The 17,800-nt window shown below is 41.7% G+C and overlaps 1 protein-coding gene across 4 annotated transcripts in view; it reads left to right on the top strand.

The window, feature by feature from the left end:
• The first annotated feature begins 996 nt into the window (after positions 1 to 996).
• Positions 997 to 17,800, top strand: part of LOC116844475 (D-xylose transporter) — a 20,971-nt gene continuing 4,167 nt past the window's right edge. The window contains exons 1-8 of one of the 4 annotated variants that reach the window (XM_032816010.1): positions 997 to 1,242; positions 6,646 to 6,857; positions 12,908 to 13,024; positions 14,193 to 14,316; positions 14,837 to 14,989; positions 15,795 to 15,905; positions 15,990 to 16,152; positions 16,509 to 16,707. In XM_032816010.1, the coding sequence (XP_032671901.1) occupies positions 12,919 to 13,024; positions 14,193 to 14,316; positions 14,837 to 14,989; positions 15,795 to 15,905; positions 15,990 to 16,152; positions 16,509 to 16,707 (856 nt within the window). In that variant the 5' untranslated portion in view covers positions 997 to 1,242; positions 6,646 to 6,857; positions 12,908 to 12,918. Of the gene's footprint in view, positions 1,243 to 1,285; positions 2,515 to 6,645; positions 6,858 to 12,907; positions 13,025 to 14,192; positions 14,317 to 14,836; positions 14,990 to 15,794; positions 15,906 to 15,989; positions 16,153 to 16,508; positions 16,708 to 17,800 lie in introns of those variants that run through there. The other 3 variants (XM_032816011.1, XM_032816009.1, XM_032816012.1) reach the window with 3 other exon arrangements.

Here is a 17,800-nt window from a genome sequence, read left to right as displayed (position 1 = left end):
GCGCGATCGCGCATAGTGTCGTCGTTCATTACTTAATAAATCACCTCGCGCAGTTTGAACCCTGATCAATGATTCTACATTTTCCGCAAGAACTGTGCTGCAATCAGATAGACAAATATCGCTCCCCTCATTATCTAAATGTTATAGTCACGGCTCGCCATCCATTTAACTCACAAAACTACTTCATATATGTACATATACATATATGTATATGTGTATATATATATATATATATATATATATATGTGTATACTTGATATTTTTTTCTCTTTCCCATTGATATTGGTAAACAAATTAAATTTAATTAAAAAAACAAAAATTTAAGAAATGATAAAATTTCTGTCACAGATGAGTAACATCTTTTTTCGAATGCAGTTTCCCCTCAGATATTCATGTAAAGAAACACGTGATATATACCTTCTATTGGATCAATCCTCCTAATTATTTGAGTATAATTTAAGATCAGTCATTATTCTATGACAATTTAATTCACAATTGTTTTTTGTCTACGGGAGTATTTGTAATAAAAATCAAATAAATCGAATTAGAAAATAGAAAATTAAAAAATTATTTTGGCAGATGAGTATGTTTTCTTTCTGCCGCGATGTTGGGCCGCGTTCTTGTCTAGATATTCGTGCGAGAAAGCATGTGACACGCGCCTTACGTTGAAATCATCGAGTTGCACTCCTTCGTGCTTCTCGAAGGACTCTCGCGAGTATCCGTTTCCGCGGTATTCCACGCTCGCCTGCATACCTGCCTTACATCGCTTCTTACGTTGACGTAACGGGTGAAGTGCGAGCCTCCTCGGTCAAGTGTTGCCGCGACCTTGAAAATCGAAGATCGAGGGTATCCCGTGGCGATGTGGTCTCCCACCATATCGCGTGCACGCACACACAACATACCATTGCGAACGCGGAGTCCTATCCCCTTCCTCAGCCGTCGACGGAAGGAAGGTCCGGATCCTTGGACACTTTCTTATAAATGAAGCTTGGCCACTGGCTCGCGCCTCATTTGACGCGCCTCCACCCTCCACGCGCGCGGATAGATCGACCCGCGGAATCGTTCCGTTCTCTCGCATTCTCTGTCTTTTTCTTTCTCTCTTTCTCTCTCTCCGTTCTGGAACGATTCGTTTCTTAACCGCGTCGTAGTACGTTTCCCGCGGATTTACGCGCGTCGTCCCGTCGCAGAAGTGCGTCCCTCTCCTGCAGAAGGATCTTGATCGCGAACTTCGCCAGACGACACGTGAGTATCTCACGGCGAATAAGACGCGACCAACCTACCCCCGAAGGTTCCGCCGATTTTCGCAGAGGCTTTCGCGCGAAACCATGGAGAGATCGTCCATCGTGGAAAGCTTTTGTGGAAAGGGGTGAGCTAGGTACTCGTTACGACGGGCACAGAGAGTTTCACTTCCCCTTGTGTTCTCCATTCTGTTACGCGAGTTTTGGCTCGGTCGTTACTTTTTATTGCAAAAGCGCCGCCCTAAAACCTCGCAGCTCACTTAGCCTCTCTTGAAACCTTCTTGCTCGCCCTTTTCTGTTCCTCAGTCGATTCGGGGACAATTTGGACAAAAGCATCGAGGCAGACTCGTTTCGAGCGGAATTTACCTTAATGGAACTTCAACCTAACTTCAACCTAACTTGACTTACTGGAGCTTACTTGACTTTAACTCAATGGAACTTTAACTTAACGATTGACATTGTGCGAACGAATATCCCATAGGAGCGGTACAATACCAACAATAATATGGAATTGAGTGGAATTGAATCGAGCAGTTTCGCGGGTTGATCGAATTCTCGGCGAATTTCAAGGAGTGGTCACTCTGAGTCGGAAAAACATTCACGAAAAGAATGATAATTTCCCGACCGGTTGCGCAATATATCTTTCGCGAGCCGGATTCTACAAGATAGGAGTTTGGCGCGGGAAAAAGGCATGCGGTGAAAGTATCGAGTGAACGTGCACGTGGAAAGACAATACGCGGAACGCGACGGACGCAATACAATAATACGCGTCGCGTACGTATACGCAATACGCGCAAAGCTCGAAGAATCGCGTTTCGCGCGACCATGTATCTCTCTCTCTCTTACATACACATATACTTTCTCTCTCTCTCTCTCTCTCTCTCTCTCTCTCTCTCTCTCTCTCTCTCTTTCAGTTTTCCTCTCGCCCGTTGTTCCGCGCTATTTGTGTAAAACGCGACTCGGCGAGAGTGTCAACGCAGCCTGAAGCGTATAGACAGATCCGTGTACTTCGCGGCATGAATGCGCGTACGCGCGCGACTTGTGCAAAATTCGCGATTATAAATAGCGCGCGCGTGCGTCATCCGCGGGGAGGTGTCCTTCGGCTATCTTCCGCTACCGATTCCGGATCGGCTTTTCATCGGCGAAGGGAAACGTCCACGTGAGCGATCTCTCCTTCGCGTTGGAGAAGGTACGCGCAGGAGACACGGCGCACCTCTTCTTCCCGGAAAAGTCCGACGTGGAAACGCAAGGAAGATCGCCCTTTGGCTTTCGGGCAGTGAGTAATGTAACAGTTGCAACGTGCAATTTGTATTGATTATAATAATGACCGCGAGATTAACGTTTCGCCCGAAAGAGTTGCGGCGCACTTTTGCTTTTTTCTTCCTCGCGGTCGATCGCGCGCTCGAGCGACTTGCGCATTCCTGCCGGAGCCGAACGGCTAATTAATGCGCACGACGAATTACGTGCGCTATCATGCGCTACTTGCCGGTTTTTCGCAGTCGCGCGTGATCCGCGACGCACACGTGACAGGCCCGTTAGATCCGCGGCCAATACGGAATGCCGACACGCGCGCGATTTACGTCCATAATAATTACGTACGTGCGACCTTCAACTTAGCGCAAGTCTCTAATTAAAGTCTCACAATCATGCCCGCATCGGCAGCATCGTTTCCCGTTGCGCGTCACCAACGAAACCGTCATCGCCGCCGCGATCGTCTCGCCACCTGCCTCGCAATCTCATTGTCGCGGACGGCTCACCGTCGACTTTACATCTTCTCGTGCTCTAGTCTTGAGAAAACGAAGGTGAGACGTGATGAACACGTCGTCGCGGGCGGCAACTCCTACGATCGCGTTAGCTAGAAACTGTTAATGCTTGTTACTTGAAACTTGCCTCAAGCGAGATACTCGGGCTCAAATTTGCAGTTGGGTTTTTTTAGTTGAATTAAAATTGTTGATATTGTGTCCCGTGTCTTGTATGATTCAGCTAAAATATTCAACTTTAAGATCTGTGTCAACACTTATTTGAAGTTTGCCTCGAGTGAGAAACGCTCAGATTTATATTCGGATCTGAGTGTCTCACGTGAGACGAATTTCAAGTAAAAACTTAGTATGGCATTAAATGTGTATTCTCTAAATGTCTTAAGTCCCTGTTAATAGTTATTATTTGAAACTCATCTCAAATGAGATACTCAGATTTAAATTCAGAGTTAAATGAGAATTTCTCAGTTGAATCGCAATTATAGTCGGATTATAAATATAATCCGACTGAAAAACTTGAATCTAATTCTGAATGAAAGTCTAATTATCCCATGTAAAATAAGTTTTAAGTGGCAAATATTAATATGGGCTTTAATATATGAGTTATTTATGAGTGAAATTTTAAACGAAGTCATACTTTTCAATCGAATAGTCGAGTGAGAATATTCACTCGAAATTAAAAAGTGAATTTGATGTACTCCATTGTCAGTGCAGGAACGCATTCACTCTAATTGATTCGCTCTAATTGATTGAAACATTCGCTCATGTCAGAATCCACATTGAGCTTCAGTCAGTCAATCACTCTTGCGATTTCGAACGTCAATATTTTCACTATCCCTTCGAGTGGAAATACTGCCGCTTTTCACTCGTTTTAAATGAGATTGCACTCCAAGAAATTTAGAGAGTAATTGCCTGTTTAACCTGAGAATTACTGTGAACACAAGATTATCATGTTTAAGTTATCGGCTATGATTGATCGATTCGCTTATTACTCGAGTCTTATTGATTGCATTTCTCCGTGTACTACAGACTCTAACACGCGAGAGCAGCGGTGATTGGAAGTGAATTGTTCATAATCATCGGTCGGACGATCGCGACTGAAGAATGTATCATTGTCGCGAATAGTTACGCGAGTAGTTACAAGTCGAGCGATAACGCACGATAACGCACAACACGCACATGTTCTCTACGGTGAGCTGTAACTCATGTAACACGCGTGTACATTAGATGTGAAAACCTAACGATGCCGCAAATTGCCTATTAGCCGATATGCATCCGTGATAATGCCGCTACGCCTACTTTTCTTACGAGTCTCTTCGTCGTTTTACGTCGCATTCATGAGACACTCGTACTCGGTTTTTCTTTCAGCGCACGATAACGATAAAAAGAAGTTTTAAATATCACACAAAACAATCATATCGCGTGACTGAACATTATTCCGTGCATTTAAAGAAAAAAGTCGGATAGCTTGGGGCGGAAATTTTGATGAATTCGCGCTCGTGTGACTACTCCATGTGGAATTTTTAAAAAATTGCCTCTTTTTCTCTCTCTTTGTCTCTCTTCTCCTCTCTCTCTTTCTTTCTTTTCTTCTCTCTCCCCTTTTTCTCTCTTCGAGACAAGAGGGGGAGAGAGAGAGAGAGAGAGAGAGAGAGAGAGAGAGAAAACGAGTGAGAGGTGAATCCCTTCCTCTCTCGGCCGGCGCTGAAAAAAGATCATTAAGTCCGATCGGGCGCGGAAAATGCGGGGTAACTCCTCTCGGGGAGAAGCGAGACGACGGCTTAAACGCCGGACAGTTTTTAATCGATCGGCGGGGTGCGCGCGCGAACTCTCCTCCCGTCGACGTAAAAATAGCGTATCGAAAGGGAGAGCAGCGTCGTGAGCCGTAATCCCGTAAAAATACACGCTGACGAAAAATCATCATGTAACAGGCGGTGACGATCGACGTTCGTGACGGCGCTCGAGATCGGAGAGTTCCCGACGCGTCGCGACGACGACTTCATTGCCGCAAATTGCCTGTCAATCCCGTCTGACGAACATAATTAGGATATTTTCGCTCGAACGTCGGTTAGACATTGCCGACGACTCCTACGTTTAACGTTGTTTATCACTTAAGTGTTTTTACTTGCGCGTCGTTATTTGTATTCGCTTTGACGTGATCCTTTTGTTTTTATTCTTACGCTAATTGTCGGTAACGCGTCGGTAAACGCACAATGTGGGCACTGCGATACTCGCAGTCAGAAGATTGCAACACTTTTATCACGACGAATTCAAAAATGCATCTGCAAGGAGGAGTTGATCTTCAGTAATTTTGAAAAATATATTTTTCTCGAATATGTTCTAAAATTCATCGAGATAAAGATGTTAAAATTCTTTTTATACTCAAAGGAAAAGACAAGGTAGCAATAATATTGATGACGATTGTACGAGTTTTGAAGGTAGAATCAACGTATATAATTTAATGAACTATTTTGTAGTTACTGCAGCTAACAAAATATATGTGTACATCAATTTTTTTTGCATAGTTGCTATCTATATTGAGAAAAAAATGTTTGATAATTATAATTATAATCACATAAAGAAGTAGTTACTGTAAGTTATGGTTAAGAAGTAACTTTTAAATTAAATTTTACTGTAAGTAATTAAATTTTACTGTAAGTATTAGTAATAATAATCTCTTATATACACGTTATTGCTATCATATTATATGTCAAAAATAATTATAATTTTAATTAGTTAACAATTTTTTTCTCAGTGTGCGAAAAATATAGGTTACCATGAAATCTGAACATTCCACTCTCTTCTTCACCCTGATTTCATCCCTTTGATACTTTATGATAACGCCAAGTAGTTTAAGCTAGTTAATATATGTATATATATAGATTCTACATATAAAACCTTATAGTTGTTATTTATATAGTTGCCATCACTATGTTTTCTTCCCTGAGTATACGCTAAGCTTCTAAATTTAGAAAATGGAACCATTTAAAAAATGGAAGTATAGTCTATACAAGTTTTGTATGTAGAAAACTAGAAAAATGAGCTTTGCAATGAGTTTTGATGCTTTGAGAATTAAAGTATATAGTTTAATATTCTGTTTTGCAATTATTGCAACTGAAGCTGAATGGCTGCGAAAACTGCATAATTATGATATAGTTCTCATAATCATTCAGCTTTAGTTGAAATAACTGCAAAATAGTTTATTAAACAATATATATGTGTATATAGATTTTTTCTACATACAGACTTTCGTAATTGTCGCCTATACAGTTGTCTCCGGCTTGTATTTTTATCTGAATGTACTCTAAGCTTCTGAGCGAGTTTAGAAAATGGAGACGCAGTTTGTTGCGTTGCGGACAAACTTGCGGCAAACTGCGCCGATAAACGGTAATTGCGGAATGATGATTGAATGGCCCCAGACGCGTCTTCCACGAATGCGCATTCGCGCGATCATTTTATTAGCGTTAAATAGTTTTTCGACGCGTCTGTTCGTTCCGTCGGTCATTACGCTCACGCTTACGCGCGCGGAACGATTTTTTTCTCCCGACCATTAAATACGTCCGCCGCGGCTTAATCGGTGTTGATGTAACGTGAAGTTATAGCACTCCTTTGCGTAATAAAACGTAGAGACGCGAGAGCGTTATATTTTATAGGGCAAGTCGCAGTGGCGATCCCGCCTCGGGGCTATCGCGCTCACCCCAACAACGTGGCGCGTTCTTCCACGTGTGTGCCTCCTCCGTCCCGCAATTTGACCGTGTAATCCCCGCGAGATTGCTGCTGAGAAGAGGCGAGTGGAAGTCCGACGTCGAGTTCGCACGTGCGCGTTCTCCTACATTCTGCCGACATTCGACTCCGCGCTTCAAAGGTAATAAACGTCAAAAACAACTGAAGCAGTCGGTTTCCCGATCAGACACTGTGCTTTGATAGCTTTCTTGTATTAGGGGTTTGCTAAAGTTTTTGTCGACTCATCGACACAATTTTATTGATACAACGGATAAGCTTCTTAATTATCAGAAAAATGACAGTAGAGACTGTAGGATAACGCTGACAGATACACGAAGAAAATATTGTAGTGAAAATTACAGCGAAATTTTCGTAATTTTACACTATACATAATTGGGATCGAAATTATGATATATGTTTGTTTGAAAATATGAAATTACTTGTACGTTTGGTTCCTTGCTGAGAATTCCTTAATTCCAATTCCTTAAATATTTTTTTTCATTTTGTATACATCGTGGAATTTAATATTTCTATAATAATAAAATGAAAATAAAATTTTTCAATTTCAGCATAGCTTTCTTTAAGTAAAAGTACTGTAAAAGAAAATATAATTCCGATGTAATTTTTACCAAAAATTTTCTCCGTGTATTTCCTCGGTAGTGCTTTATTATTTATTAATGAAGGAAATATGGCTAAAAATTCCACGAACTTTTGCAAGCCCCTGATATATCCCCTTGCCACTTTGATATTGCTTTTAACGTGGAAAAATTCAACTTCGTAGATCGCGAGCGAAGGGAAGAGAACGTGGATCAAAACGTCTTGAGCTTGCACGAGGTCTCGCGCGAAATTCCCTCGTGATTCGCGGACGGTGTCACGTTGTAAATACTTACCATCGGGCGAGGAACGTCCACGAGACGCGCGATCGCACGTGCGTTCCGCGAACAATCGTCACGCGCGTGAGTTCGTTATCTGCACCCGAGGCTCGTAACGCGACGATAATCGCAGACACGCAATAACGCGATAATGGCCACACGAGCGGGGAAACAATGGTGTCTCGCGCACTGAGAATCAAATACACGTACACGCTGCGACACTACCTCGGCAAGCTGAGTCTAGGGGGAAAAAAGTAAGGAAATCACTTCGCCAGCTAGCTAGTCACGCCAAGCGCGTCGGATCGAACTCAATTCTCACTGCGAGCGAATCTAATTAACTCGGCCGGCAAAAAGGAATCCCGACGCACTTTGTGCACCAGAGTGTCACGCGCTGATCGATCGGCGGTACCCTGGAATTCTTGAGAACTCATTACTCAGCACACAGTTCGACCGAGTCGATCGTCCCGATTCCACGACGTGGTCGAACGATCGAAGCGGAACGTTCGCGTCAGTATGAGCAAAAAAGAAAGAAAGAAACAAGGCGGAGACGGCGATATTTTTCTGTTTTTCGCGCAAATTGTCCTACGGGAAAAAACGATCGAATGTATTTCTCAGCGACGCGCCAATTGATTCGCGAATAAGCCAAACGTGACGGAGATGCGCGGCGTAAATAGAGAACGTATGCAATTTTTCACATACGCGTATTCACACTCGCACATATATACGCTTATTCGCGTGCTTATCCGTCATTCATCGCACGGATTGCACAGTCAAGGATTTTCGCGTTACACATAAATCATATGATCCGCACTTTATCCGATAATTTGCGTCCCTGCAGAAGTCGCGAATAATAAATTCACTTCGCGATAACTGCAGCTCCAATTAACAAAAAACAAATGTATTGACGGTAATCTTAGATGATTCCCTATTGAAGTCAGAATGCTTACTGTTGAAGCATGACTCTTTTGCAGAACAGAATTGAAATGCATACGATAATGTTCGCCATAAAATTGAATATTTTCTTACTAAAATATTGTTAATAGACATACATAACAAAAGATTCATACTACTCTTAATTTGCGACTTTTTGTAAAAAAAATCGCTTCCTAAATTCTACTTAATTTTCCCGGATTCTGTCGGAGTTCTGTAATTTTCTAACTCTTTCGTTACCAACGGCACATACATGTCTCGGAAATATGTTTTTCCTACCATTAATAATAACCTTATTTAATTGAATGAACAGCTTTTTTGGCATTCAGAACATATGAGCTGTCATTCTACACGGAAAAAAAGGTTTGGTTGAATTAACCAAATATCTGGTCGAATGAACGATCCAGAAATTCCGATTAAAGTAACCGGAATATTGTTTAAGTTAACAAGATTTTTGGTTGACTAACCAAACATGTCTGGTAAATAACCAGACATTTTTCCGTGTACTTATTACAGTTAGGACAGACATGCCTTCTCAGAAACCTCAGTGGGACATCAGTGTCCCGATTTAATCCATTTTGGCGCCAAACATAAAGCTTTTAATTTTTTGATTAAAACTATATTATTAAGCGCGCAAATCAATTCGGTACTTTTACTTTTAATCAATTATAACTCCGCTTTAAATTCAAACATCTTTCCGCCGTTTAGTGGTTTTGGAGTGTCAACCTTAAAGTAAGATGCGCTAAATAGTTTGGCGCGAAGCTGACAACATGACTCACCAAACAGTATCAAACAAAATGGCGCCCGGCAAGCATATTAGACACTACATTCTTTTTACTTTCCGATTGAGAAGAAATGCTGCCGAGACTGCAAGTATAATGATGACTCATAAAGTGAAAGCGAAAAAGAAATTGTATCTTTGGTGAACAAAATTGACGCGAAAAGGTCAAACGCGCAAGTAATAACTGTACGTTCCGCGCAGTATCGCCGAGTGTATCGACGCTCGCGGCATTCGCGCATGTAATTATGGGAGAATCAAATTACAGATTTGCATAGCTCCATGCATCATCTGGCGGCGCGGCGTTTCGCCAAAGAGAGACCGATCGAGAGCGATCTGTCGCGCGCGTTACAACGAATTCACTGTCACGCAAACCCCTCACGCGATTATCGCTACTTGACATCTCACTGCCAAGTTTGCTTGCCTTGGCATTCGATCATCGGCTAGCTACTCTCTATGTTTCTCCACGGGGTAGCGCGACCGCGAGGAATTCTCCGGAGCGTGTCCGGCGTTTCTTGTCGCTGTGGACTCGCCGGGCGACGATCGGCCAACGGTTTCTCGCTTTCATTGTCGCTCCTTCAAAAATCCCTACTGTCTTCTGTGTCGAGTGAAGCGAAACGGCCTTCGCTCGTTTCACTTGCAACGCTCTCGTCTTCGCGTCATTCGCGTTATGTAACCGAAATAAAATCAAAATGTTGGGAGAATTCGTCAGTGGTGAAAAAGAGGATATTTGGTTTTACCATAGGTTTCGCAACGCATTCGTATCCAAGAGCACAGAATTTTTCTTTTTTAGTCATTCAAGACGGAAGAATGTTTGAAAAATTTGGAATAAAATAAATATAATTGTGTGTTTTAATTGACTAAGACGTAGAATATAGTTTCTTGTCGAATATCGGCGAATGCATTTCGAAGTTGGATAGAAAGAAAGCGAGGAAAAAGAGCCGCAACGTCCACGTCGAGTCTGATTATCGCCAAAGAGCATTTCCCTCCGTTGCCTTTACGAAAGTTTCGTGAAACGGCGACTCAACGCCACAGTGACAAACGCGCGAGAATCGACAATATTGAAATGATAATTTTCGTTCCGTTTCAACGATTTCGGCTCAAGGTGATCCGGCCGTGTGCGTAAGAGTCGCGCGCGAGCTTAGGGCAATATTCATAGCCAGATTCTACGTTTAAGATCATGTTGGATTTATCTTCAGATACTAAATGGATTGTTTCATTGGCTGCAGAGCATCTGAAGGTAAACTTAAGACAATCTTAAATACAAGACCCGACTGTGAATACTGGTCTTAAACATCTCGCGCGCGAGCTTTCTCCTCTGTTCGCAGTCGCGATCGCGATTCACCTCCGATTCGATCCTCCCTGATTAGACGACGACACACCCGTGCGCGATGCAACGCGACGTCATGTTGAAATCAGAACGATGACGATGATGACATATTCACATGCGCGACGTGTCGAGCCGACATCTGCGAGAACGTTCTATCGTCCATCTTGCACACGGAGAAAATATTGTAATAAAAATAACGTTAAAATTATATGTCTTCTTATAATATATTTATTGCAAAGCTGGATTATACTGAAATTGTAACATAAACTACTATAGAAGTAGTAAATTTGACGATTTACTGATTATATCTGGACAACCTAGTATATGATCTAAAAATTGACATTGTCCTAACTGCAAAGTACTGTAAAAATCATAAGGACTGTAAAACTGTAAAAAAATACTCGAAATCTAGAAAACTATAAGATAAATAAAGCAAATATAAAAACTGTGCGTTTTCTGCTATTTAGAGGCGCCTCAGTTCAAGTGGTGCCTCAGTTTCCACGTGTATTAAACATACATTGATCCCGCAGAATATGCAGACGTATTCTGCGGACGTGTGCATATGTATTCTGCAGACGTGTATGCTAGCAAGTTCAGGTCAAAAGTAGGACTGAAATGTCGATTCGGCTCTCTGCCCGAATAATCAATATTTCTCACGCTGAACGCGCGCAACATCTGCCTACGATCAGACCCCGTTCGGTAGCGGTGCGAAATTTTAGGCTCGCGATGCAGCGCCGTTATTCTAACTGCAAGTTCTTGCGTTACACGCGAACATGGCGCAGGAACCTTGAGCGATCACCGGTACCGTACACCGATATCGCTACTCTCGCGCGTGTGCACCAGGATATTGAAATTAAAATACTGCTGACCGATCGTGAATAATAAGAAGTGGCCGTTTCGCAAGCGATTTTACCGTCACGTTTCCGATCGCGATTCGCGTATCGTTTATCGCGTGTATTTTCTTCAGATTAACAATTAACGAGCGCGCATCGGATATTTTTCGTGAGCAAATATCCATGAAGGACGAGTAAATAAATATTCATTCGCGTCTATATGTATCTTCAGCAATCTATACATCTAAAATAGGACGTGTGTGTCTGCTCTCTCTGTGCACTTCTCAACTCTTTGACCGATCTGGATAAAATTTTGCATAGTTACTTTGTAGGACCCTGTGGAAAATATAGGCTGTACCTAGAGATGTGCGAATCAAAGATTTTTTATGTCGAATCGAATCGAATCGATGAAATTTCATCCGAACCGAATCGAATGAAATCGGATCGAATCGTTGAAAGAATTTTTAATTAACATAATCATTGAATTTAATATGAAAATAATGACTTCAGTATGAGAGAGATAACATTGATCATGTGCTATCAATTCATTTTAAGGTAAGAGATACATAATATGTAGTCGATAAACGTGTATGGAATACATTTCCAACCTTGAAAGCTGCGCAACGATACATATCCGTCCGACAGTTGTCGATAAGAGTTTATCTAGAAGTCATTATCTTCTCTTAATATTTTCGAAGAAAATCTTAATATATAGCTTTACAAGTCATGCTAATTCCCGTAAAAGGCTGGATGTCTTTAATAATTCTCTTAATACTAAAGTGCGCGATCCATATTCGCATCTTTTCGATTCAAAATTTTCGAATTATTCGAATTCGAATCATAGGGGTTCGAATTTGAATCGAATCAAATTTCACTTGATTCGATTCGAATAGTTCATACATCTCTAGCTGTATCATGAAACCTGGACACGCCACCTCATCGCCCTGGTTTCATTTCCCCGACACCTCGCGATAATCCGGACAACGCCGGGTAATTTCAGCTGATCAATGATAGTAATAATATATCGAGATGATCGCGCGTGAAAAATAATTAATCAAGAGATTGGCGGTTTTGCATTTCCGCTGAGATCCGATTGCGATCGCCATTGTTTATCGTGAGCATCTATACCGCACATAATTAATCTGATCTAATAAACTCGGTATCTCTCGCGCTCGCGCTTGCATTTGCTGATCTTTGATTACGAGGTTTCCTTCCGGGTGCAAGCCGGTAAATATCTCCAATTAAGACCTATAATTAAAGTCGCATCGCGACTTTTCATGTCACGCTATCGGCGATCTATCCCGAACAACGTTGTAAACTCGCAAATAAAAAGAGGCCATCCGCCTCCCGCAATCGCGATTACAGACCGTAATTCCCATCGTGCACACGTTAATTATATAATTCTCGCCCGCGCAATCTCGCGATTCGCTCAAACAGTGTCTCTTCCAGGTGGAGCGAGGATGTTCAGGTCGATGGTGCAAAAACTCGCGTTCCTCTACAAGCCCTACGCGTTGGCCGTGGTGTCGGTCGGCTACGTTCTTGGAGAATTGGGCCATTATCTGATAGGTGAGTCTCGGAAGCGCCTATTCGACTTTATGCAATTTGAATCCGAGCGATCATATCGGAAGGAAAAAATATTTGATCTATCTGGAACTATAATTATTTTTGGTCCCAATCATATGTTTTGATTGTTCCAACACGAAAATGATATAATTAATGCGCATATATAGTTACTGACATTACAGTAAAATTCAATAAAAAAATGGTTTTCTGCATCACAAATATTTTTTTTAGTACGATTGTATAGTTACAAGTATTAAACATTTCTTTTTAGTGATTGCGTTTCGCCACGCTGAGGGCCAGGTGTTCTAACCTCTTGATAAGTTAACTGAATAACTTGATAATTAAATGTCTGGCTTTGTTTTTCCTTCAGCTTAGACAAAGACAGACATATGATTTAACTATCAGTTAATTTATTGAGTAGCTAGAACAACCGATTCTGAGAGAATAGAATTATTAAGGCTCCTCGCATTGTCTATCTCTTTTTAATGATGTCAGAAGCGAGAAAATGCATGCTAAAAATTCTTGCGAAATACATTGAAGTAAAAATATATATCTATAAAGTAACACTTGCAATCGATTAAACAAATTTGTAATATTCCGAGTACTCCCCTTTTGCTCTAACAATCAATAATTTATTGTGAATTAATCTGAATAGAAATAGACGAAGAAATAGGTTAAGAAAATGAATTGTAGGTCACATTCATTTACGACAAATTATTGATAGAGCAAAAGGGGAGTGCACGGAATATCTTACAAATTTGTTTAATCGATTGCAAGTGTTACTTTATGGATATATATTTTTATTTTAACATATTTCGCAAGAATTTTCTCGCTTCGGACATCATTAAAAAGAGATAGACAATGCGAGGGGCCAGGAGCCTTAATCTAGCTAAAATTGTAGTTACTTTTGGTCCCGATCATATTTCTTTATAATAAAATGGTAACATGTATCTAATGTTATTATCACTAACACTATAGTAGAATTTAATAAGAGAAAATGATTTCTTCATCATAATTTATAGTAACTATTTCTTTCTGATTATATAATATTTACATAATTATAGTTAAACAGCTAACAACTTGTTCTCAGTGGACGATAATCTTGTTCCCTTCCGTCCCGCGGATTTTCAGTAACGATACTAATTCACTCGTACGGTATGTCGCGCGCAAGGTGTAACGAGCAAAGCGATCGCCGAGGACCTGCACTATGGCGACATTTCCTGCCAGCTCAACTCGACAACGCTGTCGTTGGTCGACCTTCCGGTGCAGTGCGAAGCCGCGGAGAACGCAACCTAGTAAGTCCGACTGATAAGTCTACTAATGACCACCTGCTCTAGAAACCGTCGTCGACGCCGCGTCGAGCGTCATACAGTGCGGGAGAGAAGAGCCGCGCGTAACTGTAAGCACAATTAACGATCAGCGTTTCCTCCTCCATCTCCTCCGACAACTCGATTTCCTTGCGGGTGATTGATTCATCGAGGCGAGGTTGATACCGCTAACTCACGCTATTCCGTAATGACTCAAGATAATCGCAGGAGGAGGACACGCGACTTTAAGAAAAAGATTGATGGAGCTGTCATTGCAGGAACGTTCTGAGAAAGATTACTGGTAAATCGCCGAGTCGAATACCGCGAGAAATTCCGCGGATGCGCCACGTAACGGGACACTGCGGGATCGTGTTCATCGTTGTCCGAAGAATATCGATCGCTTGGACGGTTCGCGAGCTTTCTACGCGCGCGATTATAATGTTCGTCGCGTTCCTTTCATCTCTATCTCTATTGATTGTTGCACGTAACACGCTCCTTATTGACGCAGCTGCCAGTCTCTGGAGCTGAACGGGTCTTATTATTGCGAATGGAACTACAACGGTCTAGGCTTGGACTATCAGGTCTTGGCGGGACCCAGTTTCATCGCGGTTTTCACGGTCGTAGGCATTCTGCTGGGCATCGCGGCCGATAGGTACAACAGGTAATTGACCGACTGTCACGCATTGAGTTTCGTCACGGTTCGATGAAGAAAGAGAGTCACTAAGTGATTCTGAGTTATGAACGTAAGAATATACGAACGGAGCGAATTGTCGCGGGGGTGAAGCCCAAGGGGTGAGGGGAATGATTGTATGTAATAGAGTTGCGGTACCAAGATGACGATGGTCGCTGTTGTTATACACTGAAAATAGATACAAACTCCGGCACCAACATGGTCGCGACAATGTAATCCCCTTGCCCTTTGGGCTTCACAGCCCCTCGTCTATAATCGCACTTTTCGCTCCGTCCATGTTCTGAGCCCTCCTTCCCGAACGAGCGATGTCGTTTCAAGCTCTTGGTGCCTCGCCGCGGAACTCCTGACTGATAACGTCACAAGCGAGAAAATACATTGAGCATTGCTTGAGCATATCTGTAAAATGTTCCGATAATACTATTTTTTTTCTTGACAGTCAATATAAGTAACTGTAAAATTAACAAGTGACATGCAATCTTTCTCTTCGACCTATATTTCTTTATCTTTTCACGTTAATTTCCACGACTATTTGTTGACTGTCAAGAGGAAAGAATAGTGTTCTCGGAACATTTCACAAGTATGCTGACAAGCGATTTGAAATCCAAGCCGTACAGACGGCCGTACCTTTTTACTTGAAAATGGCACGTAAGAATTTCGCACATGTGTGTTTCCTCGCTCTTCTGACAATCAAGACCTTGACCTGACGATCAAGAATTCCGCGACAAGGACTGGCGAGTCTCGATTTTGACTGACGCGTCTGTCATGCTTTCGCAAGAGTGAGGCTGCTGGCGATCTGCACTCTGGTATTCAGCGTCGCGATCGTTCTGATGGGCGCGGTGAAGGAATACTGGCAGCTCGTCCTTCTGCGGATGGTCCTGGCAGCGGGGTAAGTACCGATAAAACGGCGCTTCCGCTTCCGCCCGTGTAACGTCAATTAAGCGCATATTAATAATTGAACTCGCGGACACAGGGAGGCGGGCTGCAATCCAATGGCGACCGGTCTGCTGTCCGACTGGTTTCCGGAAGAGCAGCGGGGCCTCGTCATGTCCATTTTCAATTGGGGCATTTACGGCGGTTACGGCATCGCGTTTCCGGTCGGCCGTTATGTGCCACAAATAAACGCCTGGGACCTGGTGAGTAGTTTCACCTGCGATCTCTATTGTCCCCTTTGTATCCTTTCTTTCTCTCCGCTTTTTGCTCTTTTTCGCGTTGGACCACAATTTTCTTTATTTGCAACTCCTCCCTCAATTTCCGGAAAAAAAGAGAACACAATCCCGGCAATTCCGATCGAGCGAATCGCGCATCGACGAAATTATTTACGCGGAAGCGCGATCGACTCGACCAAGAGCTCGGGAACAAAGATCAACGCGGAAAAGTGTAACGATCGAGCGTTCGACAATCGCGTCAGTCGAGTTGCAAGTGCTCAGGTGCATTGCGGCGCGACGATTAATGGGTGATCTAATAATGACGAGATCGTGTTGATCGGCAGGGCTGGAGGGTCTGCTATTACGGAGCCGGCGTGATCAGCCTGATCATCGCCATTCTCACCGGTCTGACGCTCTCCGAGCCGGCAAGAAAGACGATCGGCGAGGAGACGGCCAATGACGGGAAGCAAGTATCGATTTGGAAAGTGATACTGCAACCGCGCATTATTCTCTTATGCCTCGCCGCCAGCATTAGACATTGCGGTAAAGGGCGATATCTTGACGCGAACGGATTCAGATATCGAGGGTATATTAGCGTCTAAGCGAGCTTGCACCAATCCGGCGAACGCGCGTCGCCGTGATGCTCTCATTTCTCTCTGAATATTCTTCTCCTATGTAGTAACTGAGATCTATACATTCTATTTGACGATTTGAAAAGAGAAGAGAGGAGAATCTGCCTGAAAAGATTTCAATTGAAAAGACTTCAACTCGCGTCAAACAATTCGTTGAATATTTTTCTTTTTAGAAACTAATCGAATATAGAAACAAATGCAATTTTTGTTATATCGCATTGTACACTGAGAGAAAAATGTATGATATTTGAAACTATAATGGCATAGTAAAAATATTATAGTTAGGAATATAATTTTTATAGTAAATGTTACCATAATATTTGTAATATTTACAATATAAGTATAACTGACCCGTGTAAAATTTTTACCAAGAATTATAATTATTTGAAATAAAAAATATGATAAGGTGACAAATGTTGAATGATAAGAGAAATTAACTATTTTATATAGTCAATACAATTGGAATATTTGGCAAATATAGGTACATGTAACTATATTCCCAAAAGGTGCTTTACCATATATATAGAGTAATAAGATGGTGACTATAAATCTGTGTTCATTCTACTATATCTTCATGTTTAGATGAACTATAAATATATGTTTGAGGCCAAAACGAACTATAAAATATAGTGAGATTATAGTTATTCCAACTATTTTTTTCTCTCAGTGTACACAGATTCTCTTTTAGAATGCTAGGCATTAACCGATTAAAATATTTCTTGACTAAAATAATCAGGAATGAAGATCAGTTAATCAGTCGTCATATAAAATCACAAATAATTTCATCGAGTGATGCAAGTAATTAATTAATCAAATTTTGATATGTGATTGATTGTAAGCCGATTAATAATTAATTTCGTCAATTGATTAAATTATTCGTAATTACATATATGATGACTGATTAAGTGTGAAGATCGATTTACTGATTATTTTAGTCAAGAAAATTTAATAGTCGAAAATTAGTCAAAGAAAATTTTAATTAATTCATGCCCAATATTACTTTC

Source organism: Odontomachus brunneus, unplaced genomic scaffold, assembly GCF_010583005.1.
Source record: "Odontomachus brunneus isolate Ranch 3 - 2012 unplaced genomic scaffold, Obru_v1 Obru_scaffold_041, whole genome shotgun sequence".
NCBI lineage: Eukaryota > Metazoa > Arthropoda > Insecta > Hymenoptera > Formicidae > Odontomachus > Odontomachus brunneus.
This window is presented reverse-complemented; position numbering and strand designations above follow the sequence as displayed.